The sequence below is a fragment of the Oryzias melastigma genome, linkage group LG10 (assembly GCF_002922805.2).
Source record: "Oryzias melastigma strain HK-1 linkage group LG10, ASM292280v2, whole genome shotgun sequence".
NCBI classification, from domain to species: Eukaryota; Metazoa; Chordata; class Actinopteri; order Beloniformes; family Adrianichthyidae; genus Oryzias; species Oryzias melastigma.
In genome coordinates this window covers 10,906,344-10,922,168 of record NC_050521.1, presented here as the reverse complement: position 1 = coordinate 10,922,168, position 15,825 = coordinate 10,906,344, and the positions used below count along the sequence as shown (strand labels likewise).

Sequence of the window (15,825 nt, the reverse complement as noted above, 5' to 3'; positions counted from 1 at the left end):
AAACTTGGTCGTGTCATTTCTTAAAACTGTAAGTCAGGTGGGTAACTTACTGTCTAGATGTGTGTCCCTCTTTACAAAATCCTGTCCTTATTAAAAATGCACAAAATAACTTTTAGGAAGAAAAATCCACCTGCTATCCAACTAAAATTCTTTCATGCATCTCAAAAAGATCCAATAAAAAGTCATAAAATTTCAAAACAGCTAAAATGTTTTTTATTTCTGGAGAAAGAAATCCTGTTACGTTGAGTAAACCTCTGTGTTTTGTTATGTTGAGGGATATAGTTGGTGATTACTCTCATGACAAATTGTAGCTTAACCCTTTTACACCGAAGCTCCAGTGTTTATGTGCTTTCATTTACTGTAATTTTTTAATTGTTGACAATAATTCCAGTAGATTCTGAAGAAGATAAGCATCTCGAGCCGCTTTTCTCCTTCAGAATCTGCTGGAATGACGCCGATTGCAATAACAATTCAAAAGTTACTGTATGTTAAAGATTTTGTATTTAAGCGTCACTGACGACACCTCAGGAAATAAAGGGTTAAATAGTAAACCATGTGCTGTTTTACCTAAATAGAATTGTTAAATAGAATGAAGATTAGAATCAAATGTTCTCCATCCTCTAAAAAAATGACACATTTATACTGGAAATGTTTTTCTGCGTTTCCAAAAATTGAAAACAACAACAAGGAATGCATAAATATATAGATCTTTATTCATGTATTTACTTCATAGAATCAGTTACAACAGTGTTGGGGATGATCTTATTAAAACTCATAAATTTAAGCTGCAGAAAAACACAATTAGTTCCTGTAAATGATGGGAAAATATCAAAAACAAACTCCTTTGTACAGTCAGAAAAAAATAAAAAAACACTGTTAGCTTTAAAGTGTGGGCAGAATTAGAAACAAAAATAAGACAAAAGCATGATTGTGTTACAACGCAACAAATACGGCAAATGTTATTTTCCTAATATATAAATGAAAGTTAAATATGAACAAGAACACGTTTGAGACATTTGACCCTTAAAACTGTATCACAATAAAATATGTTAAAACACAATTACAGAGTTATACTCAAAGTATCAGTGCATAGTCATGTCCTTCAAAATAAAACACACTTGGAGTTAACTCGATGACACAAATACTGTTTTTCTAGTAAAACATAAAGTATCTGCAATCCAGAATACAAGCTTAAGTGAGAGCAAGGCTCCTGTACAATGAAATGCTGTGGAAACACCACAAACCAAAGGATGGAGATGAGCACAGTTTCAACACAGCAGCATAAATGCGATAAAACAATGGGGGGGTGACAAGAAAGTTGGTTACACATGTTACTACAATGAGCTAAACTGCATGACTAAGTGACAGTGGATACAAATAATTCATCTCGGTAGTGCTTAAAGTGTTTCTGCGACATTTTCCTTCATTTATCCATGCTCCTAACTACATGTGTACAGAATATACAAAACTTCCCTTTAGGTTTGGCCCAAACATGCTAAACACAGCGTTTCTGGAAGGGAGATGAGTGTGCACCTGCAGTGACTAATTCCAACACTTTCACGGTTGAGCTGCATGATTAAAGCTGAACTCTGTTTCCCCCAATAACCTGTCATTTTCCCAAAGTCAGAGGGAGCTTAAAAACACACCCGGAGTAAAGCTCTCTGCCACTCCGGATCATCCTGAGTGTGTTGAGTGGAGTTTGAGTTCTCCTTTTGTTTTGAGAAATTCAATTATGGTGTAAAATGTAACAGTTTCTTATTTAACAGACAGACGTGTTCACAATCTCCAATTGTTTTTTTCAAATAACACTGTTTTACTTGACCTGTCCTGAATCGTCATTTTCAGAGCTGTGGTGAAATGAATGTGATTGTTTCACAGTAGATCAAAATAATACCTGAGCCTGCTTTCAGCTGTTCGACACATCACAGTGAGAGTGGAATGGACCAGCAGCACTAACGCCTCCAAACCGCATCAACAGTCCACAGTTCTGGACGTCGAATGACGTGAAGTTGATCATTTCTAAACAGTACAAGAGATTTTCCTCCCAATCTTCGTCAAAGAGTCAAAGCAGAGCAGAACAAAGCCGAGGCCTTTCACTGGGGTGCTACACAGGAGGGGTGGAGTAGCGCACCACATAGTTGTAGTCGGGCGGCGGGCTGTGACACTCCAGGCTGGCGTCCAGAGCCGAGTCATCCAGAGTGAAGTCTAACGGAGGAACTGTGGGCAGGAAGCTCTCCTTCTCTGCGTCGCTCAGCACCGACTCCTTGCTCTTACTCACTGCCTTCTTCCTGAGAAGGAAAACAGCAGCGAGCTCAGCTTCTGCATATTCAAGATACATTTCAAGAGGAAGGAGGTGGAAGTCCTTCAGGACGGGATAATGTAAGGCAGGGGGGTCAAGCTCAATCACACAGGGCGCCAAAACCCAGAGCACACAGTAGGTCATGGGTCAACCAGGACAAACACTTAATGAACACATAAAAAACTAAACTGTTGAAACTTTAAAAAACGTTTTTTAAAACATAAATATGAATAAAAACAGGTAGGAATATTTTTCCAGAATCAATCAACTTAAACCTTAAATAACTTCCAATATTTTGTTCTCCATAGTAAAATTTTCTGTCAGATTAATACGAGTTAGAAATAAAGTAAATGTAAATTCACACCAAAATTGATCATGGAGGAGAAATTAATAATTGCAGTTGTTGCCCGGCCGGAATTAAATGACACCAAGTTTTTCTTATATTGGAATAGAGCTTGCTTGGAGGAAGATTTACTGGATGTGTACAGCTTCGACATTTCACATCAAACCTCTTCCAACTGTGGATGGCGGACATGCGCTAGAAAGAGAAGCCCCCCCCTGCTTGTCCAGTGTGAACGTAGTTTGAAAAAAAAGGAAAAAAAGTTCACCTATAACCCAAAAAAAAAGTTTTCATAGTGAAATAGATTTGCCAGAATATCTTTTTATATTAAATAACATTTGAAACCTCCCATCAAAGAGCAGATCATAAAACAGAGCAGGGCTTCAAGAACGTCCACCAAAACAGAGGCACCAGAGATGTTTTTAAGAATTCATGAGCTGACTGTGTCAGCTATGACATGCAGTAAAACTGTCTTCTTCTGTGGTTTGAGGTGAACAAGCTGTGAACTTAAACATACAGTGAACATGACAAAAGAAGTTAGTGTTCCAACCTACAACAGAAGGCTGTTTTGACATCTTTCCCTTAAAGACGGCCTGTTGAGAAGCCATACACTCAGATGAAATGTCTCTCATTCACGTGTGATATAATCAATCATCCTGAGCTTTTTCTGCTTCATTTGATTCCCAGAATATGAATAAGTGAGTCTTATTGTTTTGGACGTTGCCATGGGTTTCCAGAGCTCCCCTCTCCAGACCAAAGGGTCAGTTCCCAGCGGGGGAAGAGACGCGGCTCTACTGGAATGTAGCCGGGATTAATAAACTACCTGGCAAACATGGCATAAAAAATGATAAAAAATACCCCCAAAAAAACAACTTTTGGGAACAAAATGACTGAGGAAACAAAGACTTACTTTTTTGTGTAAGATGTAAGATATATTAATTTTCAGACATTTTTTTTTGTCTTCTCAAATGCTGCTGGAAGAGAGGCTGCACACCAGTAGGGGTATCAGGTGGACCACCACGAAGGAAAAAAACACACCCATTGGAGTTCAAAGGCTGCAGTGATTGAGAGACTTCCCGGCGGGAAAGTCTCCTCCTTGAAGTAGATCATTCACTGGATTCCACGGTTACTTCTGTCTGCAAGACTGAGGCCCAGATGAGCCGAGCAGAACCTCTACAAAACTGTTATTACTTTATAGAAGGATTAATTGCAGCACATCAGAGGCCTCCATTAGCTCTCTGCAGCTTTTGACGTGTTTGACTTTAGTTATATAGCAGAAGGGTGAAAATCACCATTCTTCTAGTGAGTCTTTGTAGGTAGAGCAACAGTACTTTGCTCAAATAACTAAAATGAGAACAGAAAATGGTGAAAAGGGTTTGAAGTGTAATTACTGGGTTAAGGGGTGTGACCTTTTACATTAACCCTGTCACTGAGTCGCTGTAAACTTCCCCTTTAGCCCTCAGACACCCACAGAGACCCCAACGAGAGGAAGATTTAAAGGACCGTCTTCAAAAGCTTCTCAAGTGGGAACACATTTCTTTTTCGTTAATCGTCATCAAAATAATCTGCAGGATTTTGGAGTCTTTCTTCAGAGACATCATGAGAGGGCTCTCATTCAGGGCGCACACGATGAAAACAAAACGTTTTTAGTGTTCTCTCTTTAAAACAGTCCAACCTTTGTTTTTGGACCCTCAGCTCGTCACCCTCAAGCTTTTCACCGCCCACTTCCCCCTTTGTTCCTTGAAAGGTTTTTAAAGGTAAAAGACACTTTTGTTTGTTCCACAGTTACACATCTACATTCCAACACAGCGGGGAGGTTTCTAAGCAGGTACTTTCCAGCCTCCTTCTGTGTGTTTGTGTCACTCGTGGCGTGGTATACTTACGCCAGAGCCATGATGCTCAGAGGTCGCCCTGCCAACGACTCAAAGCGCATAAGAGTCTTCATGCTGTCCGACGAAAGGCCCATCCCACTGTCTGACTGACCCTGGAGAGGATTGAAAAACAGCCGTGAAGAAACAGCAGAAGACCTCTTCTGTTACTGCTTCTGTTGTAGGAAACACACATGGAAGACCAGCCCAAAACAGTGACTGTTGAGTTTCAGGATTTTTCCACAATATAAGGCACACTTGGATCCAATCCGAATTCTTCCCTTCTCCCTAGCCCTTCATCTGAAGGGGCTTGTGAAGTGCAAGTGGTTTCTGAAATATAGATTTTAAAATTTTCTTCACGTGGGTGCGCTCTGAAGCAGGTTTACATTTATATGTAAGTAATGACTTTTTTCTGTAGCATGACCTTTTTAAAGTTATAAAACTGCTGTTGTTCTGGAAGGTCCATGCTAACGCTAGCTGATCGGCAAGTATTGGTGACGTCGTCGAACAAAAGTGACGCACAAAATCAGAGACACTATTTTTCCATAACTCTCCGTTTGGAGGGCTAAAGAAAGGGCAAGGGAGAAGGGAAGAATTCTCTTTTTGAACAATTTCTGAAAAAGATTGGGAGTTCCTAACGGGGCGAATGAGGTGTTGGTGCCTTTCTCAACGTGTTGCAAACAAGGTTGGGAGTTACGGGGATTTTGAACACTAATGTGGCTAACGTTTAGCATGTTACAAACAAGATCTAGAATTACTGTTAACGCAGTTAATAAAGTTTGACCGCCTGATGGACTTAATCTGACCCTTTAGTCTCTCACTGATAAACAATATAGTTTAGTGTCTTATATAGGAAGTAGGTTTGAATATAGGTCATTTATTGTCGGTATGACTTATAATGCAAAAATATGGTCATTTGAAATAAATAAAAATAAATAAAAAACAGCCATAAGAAGAAACATTTGAGTGTCCTGGTGTTGATGAGATTCTTACTTCATGCTTTTCATTTTTCACGTTCTCCATGGTGACCTCATCAAAGGTTTTTACACTCGCAGGACGAATCTTGATGTTCCTGAAAAAATAATAATAATGATTTAGAATATTCAGAAACAGATTAAAGATTATCATTTAGTTATGCTGGGGTCAAGTTCAGCAACTAAACTACAGGAAGTTAATCACTTTTATCAACAGCGCACAGCACGTCTGATAACGTAGTTTGAAAGCACACTCTGTTTGCTCTGCGTTTCAACACTGGGCGCTAAAACGGCAGCGATTTAACTCCAGCTCCAACTGTCATTGCTGCTTTTCAGCACCTCCTCTATAAACACTCTTGGAGGACCTGTGAAAACTCAAGAGCTCAACAAATATTGTTTTAAGTTCACTGCAGTCTTGAAATGTTGGCCCTGCGGTTTTCAGGGAAATTCCTCACTGGAGTCACAACACATTGCGCCTCAGGAGCTACAGCCTGTTCATTTTTTATCAAGTGCCAGGCAGATATGTCATTGTCCTCAAGTCGGGCCAGAATGTTCTCCAGCTGAGCTTAATCGGAGGGGAAATACTTGTTTTGAGCAGTTTTCAGTGATAACTATTAAAGTCCAACAACAGTCCTCAGAAGAAAACAAAAGATTTGTGGATAAAATAACCTGCATGCTGTCTGGTTTTATAGAAAAAAAAGACACAAAAAAAGGCCAGTGAAGGATGATGGATGCTCTTACCATGTGCCCCCTGAGTTGCGGAGGGAGATGGGCCGTGTGGTCGTCTCCTCTGCCGGCACCGAGGCGGTCTGTTCTCCCACCTTCACCAGTAAGGCTGTGTTGATGGGTATGTAGTGTTTGCCGTCCTAAATCAACAAAAGGAGTGGATTTATGGCCAATGCTATGAGCGCTATGCATATGTACAGGTGGTGGTAAGACGCCAAAAAACCAAGGTCACGCATTATAAATCTACAGCCGCTTTCATAAAGTTGGAGCAGGAAGCCGGATAGTTCATTGTGAGCCTTTGAGCGCTGGAATCGCATTACTGACAACATAAACACAAAGCAGTACAACATGAAATTCAACAACTGTCACAGAATGAATTCATTTGAAAATTTGGCTGCAGAAAACAAACCAATACATTTCAGGAAAGAAGAAACTTGCAGGAGAGTGGACAAACCCTGGCCTGCAGAAACCTTGTTACAACTTCACTGTAGTTATTTGGTGTTTTTGTGTGACAGGTGTGATGTAGTGCTTTCCTTTACCTAAAAACTTACCTTAAAACACAAAAATGCAAAATAAAAATGTCTTCCTGCAGTTTTGGGGAATTTAGGGGCTCAGAAAATCAATCTTAGACACAAAATGAACGACTTTCTGTCTCAAATGTATCTAGAATTGATGCAACTTCAGGAATCGCATTTTTTAGTATCTCAGTGGGTTGAGAGGACTCCTGACATTTTCTTGATAAATGGGAGTTAAATTCCTGGGCTTGATGGTAATCTAACCTAAGTACCCCTAATTGTGAGAAGAAGCCTATGTATTAAAGCCAATGTATTAAAAAATATTTGTATGAAATGGTGAGACTAAACAGGAAACAGACAGAATATCGTTTTGTGCACCAAATATGGATAGTTGACTCCAAAGTCTGTGCAAATATCTGGTAAGAAGTGATGTGATGATGACTTTTCCAAGCTTAATGTTCTTAAATATATTTTCTATATGTACAAATCTCACACACAGACCAATAGATGTATAAATGAAAGATTTTTTAACATAAAATAGCCAAAATTACAATTAAATATAATTGATACACTCCTAATTCTGTGAGCAAACAGGCAAATAAAGATCTAAAGGGAGATCGAAGTGAAGTGGTGTTCTCATGTTTTCCTGCTTTCAAACTTCCTGGAGTTCAACATGTTCTTGCTTTTCTATTATTCATATTTATCCTCTTTTGAGTACTTGTAGAAGTTGTAGACAACAAGACATAAAGAAACACTCTTTGTTCTGCATACCTGTTGCACGCTGGCCTGAAGCAGGTCCCCGAGCCTTTCCACCAGCTCAGTGAAGGTTGGTCGCTCCTTCGGCTCACCCTGCCAACAATCCAGCATGGTCTGGTATCTGTGAGGGAAAAGCAAACCTCTGAGTCCTCTCTCCATGATAGACAGGGAACTTAAACAAACTGGACAGTCATTCCTCACGCCAAAAGCAGCAGGCAGTGTGTTTGGGATGATGTATTGCTTAATGTAAAGGAGGAGAAACAACCACCCCAGGACCGGTGGTCTTTTCACCTTCAGTGAACAAAGTTCTGCTCCAGAAACCACATCTGCTCCAGCTCTGTTAGCTGTCATCCGGACCGTTCAAACATACCTCGTTCCCTCTCTTTTATTGTGCTAATCCTGAGCCTTCGGGACTCTGTGTGACTGAGAGCCCACAGCCACGATCAGCTTTCTGACAAGCTGTCAGCATCTCTGCCCATGTGGGGAGCCTCCAAACCTTTACATGACTTTCCTTTGCTGTGGCCTCCCCCATTCAGGAGAGGATTAGAAACAGAACTGCGCTTCAGCTGCTTCAACTGTTTGCAGCATGACTTTAATTAGACATCCATCTGTGATGTGCATTAATGTAGCCACTGTGACTCTCGTCCGTCAGCTGGGCTTTGAGGTTTGGTGGAGTTTTTGGGCTTGGATGACAGTACCTGTTTGTCTGTGCGGGGCTGTCAGACCGGCCTTCTGGAGCCAGCTCAGCTCCGGTCTTAGTGTTAGAAATGTGTGTTGAGGTGGTGCTGTGACAGGAAGTGGATAACGTGATCACAGCTATGTCAGAATTCCCTCACCACTCCCAGACTGTTCTTTTTTTTGGAAGGGGGTGCCAAAGAAAGGGAGAACAGAAGAGTGGAAGACCATTATAAATGAAAGGATCAAAAACACATTTTAAAAGACTTCTGGGACATTTCTAGGGCACTGGATTTTGAATTTAGATTCAGACAGCTCTACATACAGACAACCCTCCAAAAGACATTACTCAACCGGAAATAGACATAGCATGTGTTTGCACAAATTAAACCCCATTGTTTTGGTTCTTAGCACTTAAAGAGGAAGATTTCTGCAGACAGAAAGGAACGTCCTCTCGAATTCTTCTGCGATGCATCATCGTCAGGCATTTTTACTAAGAGCCGGTAGAAAACATTCCACATGAATCGAGACGCAAATTAAATGGCACTGCCAGCAGCCTCATGTGGTTCTCATCATTCTCGTGGTGTTTTTGCGCTAAGGGTCATGGGTGTCAAAACCTGGGCTTAGACACACCTGTGATTAACTGCAGAGCTCTCGAGAGGATCAAGAGAATTCACCCTTACAGACCGAGTGCATCCAGTTTACACCGATACCAGAAGGTTTTATCTCAGCTTTAAATTGGAGGCAGGCCTCGCAGCCCTAAGAATGTAAAGTATTTAATCTGGCAGGTCGGTCTTCTTTAATGTGAGCTTAAACTGAGGTGGAAAAAACTTCATATTCTTGGTTTTGCCTGAAAGCTACAATCTGTGCTGCATTTTGTGTATTATTTCTAATCACCGTCTCTTTTATGCAGCTGAAGTTGTTTCAGAATCTGAACCACACGTTTGAAGATAAGAATGATGAAACAATGCGAGTCAGGCTGGAGTACAATCAAAACGTTTGCTGTACTGAAACTCTGATTTAATTAGAAAAAAGATCAAACTCTTTTCCTTAATGATTGACAGCAGTGACATCACTGAAGACTTCTCCATTTCAAGTAAGACCTGGATCACGTCATCCAAATCTTTCGACCAGAAAGACCTTCAAAGCTAAAAACCCAGAGCGGCAGAGCTAATCAGTAGCTAACGTTTCTTCCTGCAACATTCAAAAGCAAGATTAAACATGATTCTTATCAGGCAGCCGCCGGTACAGCTCCAAAGAGGAAGAAAAAATATGTTTTGTTTAATGTCAACGGGAATTCATTTTTCTTCACTGTACAACTGACAGCCAGATGACCTGCCGCTCCAAGAGTTGTTAGCAGTTTTCATCAAATCTAGAGTGGAGCAGACTATGACTGACAGGATACATAAAAGTTAAAGACCCATTAGCTGTAATGGACGTCATTGTGTGAAGTTTACTCTCTACATTTCACCCATACCCTGGGGGAGCAGTGAGCCTCAGACACAGCTGCACCCAGGAACCTTTAGGTGGATTAATCCTCTATTCCAACCCCTTCATTCTGAGGGTCAAGCAGGGAGGCACTGCATCCCATTATTGAGTCGTGGTACGACTCAACCTGGATTTGAGCTCACGACCTTCCAGTCTGAGGGCGGACGCTCTACCACAATACCACTGAGCTGACACCCTTTAACCCCTTTTGCTATCCTAGGGATGTTAACGTTGGGAGTGGGGTCATCTGGAACCATCAAGACAGCACACAGATTTTTAATGTATTTTTCTCCCAATGATTTTTATTCTTGTCCACGGCAGACATGAAACCCTGTCCACCTTTGTCATGGGAGGGACCACTCATCAGTGTAAGAGTGGGGTCATCTGGACCACACAAAAATAGCACAAGGGTTAACTGTCTTCAACATTTGCAAATGATAACCAGCAGGATTTCTCACATTTCAGAGGAAGCATAGTCTGGCGCCCTCATCCTGGTCCCTTCCTTCAGCCTGCAGCAAAACTCCTCATCAATCTGGACGCCGGGATACGGGGAGGCACCTGAGAGGAGAAGGGCAACAGAACAATGAGTTTGTTGTGCTTTGCAAAAATATATATACAATAAAAAACCTGCTCTGATGTTCATAGCAAGACTGAAAGAAGTTTACTGTAAAGTGCTTTGGATTGGAAACTCTTGCATCACATAACCACGGTTCACTGACCATGAACAGCTGAAGAATGCTGCTATTATTCTTGTTCAGCCTGGTCATTAATCTGTCTAACTTGTCGCTCAATACCTAAAAAGTAACCTTAAGAGGTGTTTATTTATGAACTGCAATGAAAGGAACAAAGTGTAGATCAAAAGGACAGGATACTCCGCTCCCTGTGAGAGCAAAAAAAATGCATTTAGTAGCAGTCAAGATCTTAGAAATGACTGATCACTCAGACATTGACAATATTTTTGTATGTTCAAATTTCCATGACAACATGCTTAATCTCTATGCAGCTGTCAGAGGCTCAATAACAACGAGACAAAAATGGAGATCTGCGTAGAAAAACATGTTTCAGTTCCAGAAGTTACCGTTCACACTGGGTTACATTTCTAGGTGTGGTCACTCGGAAAGTCCATGAATAAGAGACATGAAGTCTGGTGTGAAGAGACGTTAAGAAAAATATCAGGAATAGACTTTTATTTTTTTTGAGGAATTATTTATCTGAAACATTTTCCTTACGTTATGGAGAATTTTACACCTTAAGACAACAACTGTGATTGAGGGAGGTGGAATCAAATCACAGTTTATATGTTTAGGTTACTGAATTAAAGTAAAAAAAAAAAAAAAGGTAAGTAAATAAAATTAAGTCTGATGCCATGTTCACACCGGGCTCAGCAACATTTATTCCTGTGGCCACTTCCAATGAAAAGTCTACAAAAAGTGCATAAATGTCTGTTTGGGGCTTTCGTGTTCAAAATTCTAGTGTTTTTAAGTCTATTTTTTGGCTCTACATTCAAAACACGCAGCCATTGAACGCACGTTAAAAGTTAAACCAGGGTGAACTTTTTACCAATCAGGGCCTCAGCTTTGGCACTTACGAGTGGTTAGCGTCCTATTTAATTCACCAAAGTGCCAACAGTTTGAAAATTGGTCATTAAGAAGAAATGAATAATTAAGATTTGCACCAAGTCTTTCATATGTCAGAATAGAGCTGTGGAAGAAAACACCTGGAGGAAGATTTGTGAGATTTGCACCGCTTCAACATTTAGCAACAGGGTCTTCCAACAATGGAAGTATTGGGTAGCAACGTCATTTGCTAAACGCGCATTAAAGAACCTGAATGCTTGTTGTATACGTAGAATAAGGGTTCAGTAAAACTGAACTGTGCTTCAAAAAACAACTCAGCTTTGGTTTACAAGTCAGGAGCTCCAGAGCGAAGAAACAGTACCCATAGTTTGACTCCTGTCAGGAGTCAGGGTTCTGTCTCACAAATGGTTTAAGATCCAGCTTGAAGTAACCAGAGTTTGATATCGCAGCATAATCAGGTTTCAAAGCCTCCTTTTAGCATTTTCTGCCTTTTTTGTGCTACATTCTTTTTTGAAGTCCAGCTAACTTAACATCCTCCAGATTTGAAAAAAACAAAAAACACATGAAAAAAGTGAATCAACGCATTTGTCGGACACAAAACAAAATTGGTTACTATTTTTTTTCCCACTTTGCTGGTTGACAAAACCAAATATTCTAATGATTTTAATTTCATTCAGTGTGACTGCCTGCTTTTAACTCTAATATCTCCATAGTTACAGTCTTTCTTTCCGAATCATATCAGACAAACGTGCTGTTAACTCCTCGTCATGCTTCACTGGCCAACAAATCTTTCTTCAGGCAGGCAATGTGTTTACACCCAGAACCCCCTTTTCCCTCTGATCTAGCTGCTTGATTTCTGCAAGTTTTTTATGTCACCAGCTGGAATCACACACACGTGTGTGTGTGTGTGAGGTGGATTTAATGTCCCCGGCTTTTGCAGGGCAACACAGATGCTAATGTTTTCTGCACGAGCAGCAGGAAAAATTGTTTTCTCAGACTGACAATTCAAGCTCAGGCTTTGTCCCAAAGGCATCATTACAAAGTGAAAGAAGACCGTTATTACGCTGTGCATCTGGTGAGGCTGTAAGCTGAAGGCACAAAACAAATCCACCAAGCTCCACTTAAAACTGAACATGAATATATTTGAGCTAAAGCATCATACAGACACTAAAGCTATTTATATTTATCATTTACCAGACCATTAAACTGTCTTTTTTTCTCTCTTTAAGGTCTAGAATTAGTCACACAAACTTTCCACAAACAATTAATTTTAGTGCTCATGGATGCAGTCGAGGGCGTTTTGTTGCAGGTTTTAATAAATTATTTGAAACTTGCAAAGACTTAAAGCCTTGTTCTCAGACATTCAATAGATTTTTGTAGGTTTAAAGTTGTTTTAACCTCTCTTTGCTCCGCACGTGTACAAGCTTCTGTCAAAACAGCAAAGACAAGATTTTTTTTTTTTTCCAATTACGAGCTGTAATCAAGAAATAAGGAAGTTATTATAAAAATGAGTCCAAATCCTTTTGCTCCATACTTGACAATAGAAAAAGTTGATTTAAAAAATTCTATTTGTAATTTTTGGTTGAATTTCAAAAATACTATTTTAAATTTCAGTGAATGTTGATAATCTAGACACAAATATAGATTTATGCTCTAAGAATAAATGCTAGTTTGAGATTTTATGAGGATTTATTAGAGTTGGCCGCATTGTGCTAAGTGTAAATTTCATTTTGTTTACATTTTGCTGCAAAATGAGTCATTTCAACTTAGTTTTTGCCATCGTAATAAAAATGAAATACAATAAAACTAAAAATATATAAAGCATTTGCTTAGAACTAGCAACAAAAATACTAATTATTGGGATTTTTATCATTCAATTCAAAGTAAGTCTATCAAACAGTTTGATTTTTTTGTTTATTTTTCCTTTTTTGAATGCTTGTGTGGAAATTTTCGTAAGATTTCTTATGAAGTAAAAATGACTTGCTTCATGAACAGATCATTTTACTACTTTCTAGTAATTTTCCTCTTATAAGATTAAAGTTCATGAGCTGCTGCCTGCTGGTGAGCTAAAAGAAAGAGATTCAAAAGCACTAGTAGTTTTCACAAGCAAGAAAACAATATTTTTCTTCATAAAAAAAAGAACAAAATACAAACCAGAACTCTTTAGAAATATATTTGTCATGAAACCATTAGGTCATACTTGTTTTAATTGTTTTCTCATCAAAAGAACAGGTTTTTGACCATTAAATTTGTTACTTTCCCTGACCATAGAGCCCATCTTGTGAAGTGAAGAAGCTGTGAAAGTGACTGTTTTCTCCATTTAGACTGACTCCAGGACACTCACCCAAAGAGAAAATTTCCCACATGAGAACACCGAAGGACCAAACGTCACTCTGGGTTGTGTAAATCTTGTCAAAAATGGCCTCAGGAGCCATCCACTTGAGAGGCAGTCGAGCCTGTAAAAGATTGTGGAGATCTCAATCGTGGACAAAGAATCTTTACATACTTTTAGAGAAGAAAACATCATTTTCCTTTAGTGTCTCAGTCCTTTTTTATTCTAATAAATTAGTAATTTAATTTTAAACGTATCTTTATTACTCAAGCTTATAAAAAAAAAAAACTTACATCTCCTTTGCGAACGTAATCCGGGTCTTTGTAGATGTCCCTTGCGAGTCCAAAATCACAGATCTTCACCACATTGTTCTCAGACAGCAGAATATTTCTTGCAGCCAAATCACGATGAATGCACTGATTAAAAACAAAAAAACAGAAAGAATCTCTCCTGAAATTGTCGGTGGCATTAAAATGAGACGCCTGCTGCATACAGGATGACACATGGTCAAGTCATCAGCGACATTACAAGAGGAAATATTTTTTTTCCTACATCCAGGCTAAAAAATAAAAAAGAAAAAAAGATTCACTGCATTTTTTCCACAACAATGGCTTTATTCTTTATAGATGGTCTCATCCTGTTACTCTAAACTATGAATGAGTTGAAACAGGAGATGAGTGTTGGCACCGTTTAAATGATCCACAACAAACAGGAATAAAGTGGGTCAGATCAGAAGCACAGTTGGGAATTCTGAACTGCTGATAAAGGTTCGGATTGTAAACTTAAATAAAAATGACAGCATGATGCATAGGGTGACCTCTGTGAGCAGGACATACCTTGCGTGAAGCCAGAAACTCCATGCCTTTTGCAACTTGGAAGCTGTAGCAAATTAAATCCTCTAGCGTCAGGACTCTTTTGTATAAATCTTCAGAATCTGCAAAACAAAAACATATAATGATGATCGATTCTTCAAATGCAAGGTAAGTGCATTTGAAAGCATTACAATGAGCTCTGTACACCTGCCAGATAAATCAGAGAATTCTTGTGGCGTCCCAGAAGACAGTAAGAAAAAAAAAAATCCTGTTTTAGACATCTTTCCTTCACCCTCTGTCTTTACAACATCCGCCAGAAAGGGGGGAGAGGACGAGTCCCTTTATTGTGCAAAAGAAACGTGTGATGATGTGCGCAGTATGTGGAGGAACTCACAAGGAGTCCTTCCACTTCCCCACCTGAGTAAACAGCTAATCAAACCAGAAATAACACATCAGAACCGGAATGGCTAATGGGCTGAGCATAAGCCAGAGAGCAGAGCCCGGCGCGGGTCAGGACAGGAAACAAACAGACGCCTCCCCAGACTCTGTGGGTGACAGTGGCTCCTGCTGCAGCGATTGTACTGCCGAGCAGGGGGAGGAAACGTCCCATCAGACCTGAAAACAATCTGCAGGGAGTGTTTGTTCCCAGCCAAACAGGAGGGGGGGTTGAAGGGAAGCAAGACGTGCTTGGCCTTTACCTTCTTCCTCTTCCTCCGAGTCGCAGTAGCTCTTATCTTCGATGAAGCCAGAGCTGGCTGAACTTCCGGTGCTGGCCACGCTCTCCAGGCGGCGCTTCATCAGCTCGCTCAGCTCGCAGCCTGACCCTGCTGACACCACTTTACCGTCCGGGCTCTGTGGAGTCACACAGATCTCAATGAAGCACAGATTTCACAACTTAACCATCACTAAACCCTCTATTCCAGAAGACCTACTTACCTTGTAGACAAGAAAATCATCCCTCTTGCTTCTTAAATAGTTGGACAAGTTGCCATATTTGCAGAACTCCACAATCATCATCAGTGGCCCTGTGAGGATAGAACAGAGTTATTAAGTTATTAACACCCCAACATCAGATGTTCTCCTCTTCAAGTAGCGATCAATCCCACCTCCAGGCTTGGTGCAGGCTCCCAGCAGGTTGACCACATTGAGATGATGACCAATGTGGATCAGGATCTTTAGCTCTGACATCAGAGCCTTTCGCTCGTTTGATGTGGCACCTCCTGCAACAAAAAAGCAGTTTAACACTCTCCTGGACACATTCCCTTCAAAATGTCTTCCTTTTAATTTTTTTAACATTATTTTGGCATCTATGACCCCTACACTTAAATATTACCAGATCAGGTCAACTATAAAATGCAGAATTTTGACCGAAAATTGAATCTTAAAATGTAGATTTTTCATGTATTTCATGTTAATCCTTATACTAGAGTAATATCATTCCTGCATCACATTTACATTATAAT

General features: G+C 40.0%; 1 protein-coding gene across 1 annotated transcript in view; it reads right to left on the bottom strand.

The window, feature by feature from the left end:
• Positions 1-691: 691 nt before the first annotated feature.
• Positions 692-15,825, bottom strand: part of kdrl (kinase insert domain receptor like) — a 40,554-nt gene continuing 25,420 nt past the window's right edge. The window contains exons 19-30 of the mRNA XM_024283631.2: positions 15,469-15,582; positions 15,299-15,387; positions 15,061-15,214; positions 14,387-14,484; positions 13,844-13,966; positions 13,563-13,674; positions 10,100-10,199; positions 7,494-7,599; positions 6,223-6,347; positions 5,501-5,579; positions 4,523-4,623; positions 692-2,288 (exon numbers count right to left, since the gene is read on the bottom strand). Coding sequence (XP_024139399.1) covers positions 2,105-2,288; positions 4,523-4,623; positions 5,501-5,579; positions 6,223-6,347; positions 7,494-7,599; positions 10,100-10,199; positions 13,563-13,674; positions 13,844-13,966; positions 14,387-14,484; positions 15,061-15,214; positions 15,299-15,387; positions 15,469-15,582 — 1,385 coding nt within the window. The 3' untranslated portion in view covers positions 692-2,104. The remainder of the gene's footprint in view (positions 2,289-4,522; positions 4,624-5,500; positions 5,580-6,222; positions 6,348-7,493; positions 7,600-10,099; positions 10,200-13,562; positions 13,675-13,843; positions 13,967-14,386; positions 14,485-15,060; positions 15,215-15,298; positions 15,388-15,468; positions 15,583-15,825) is intronic.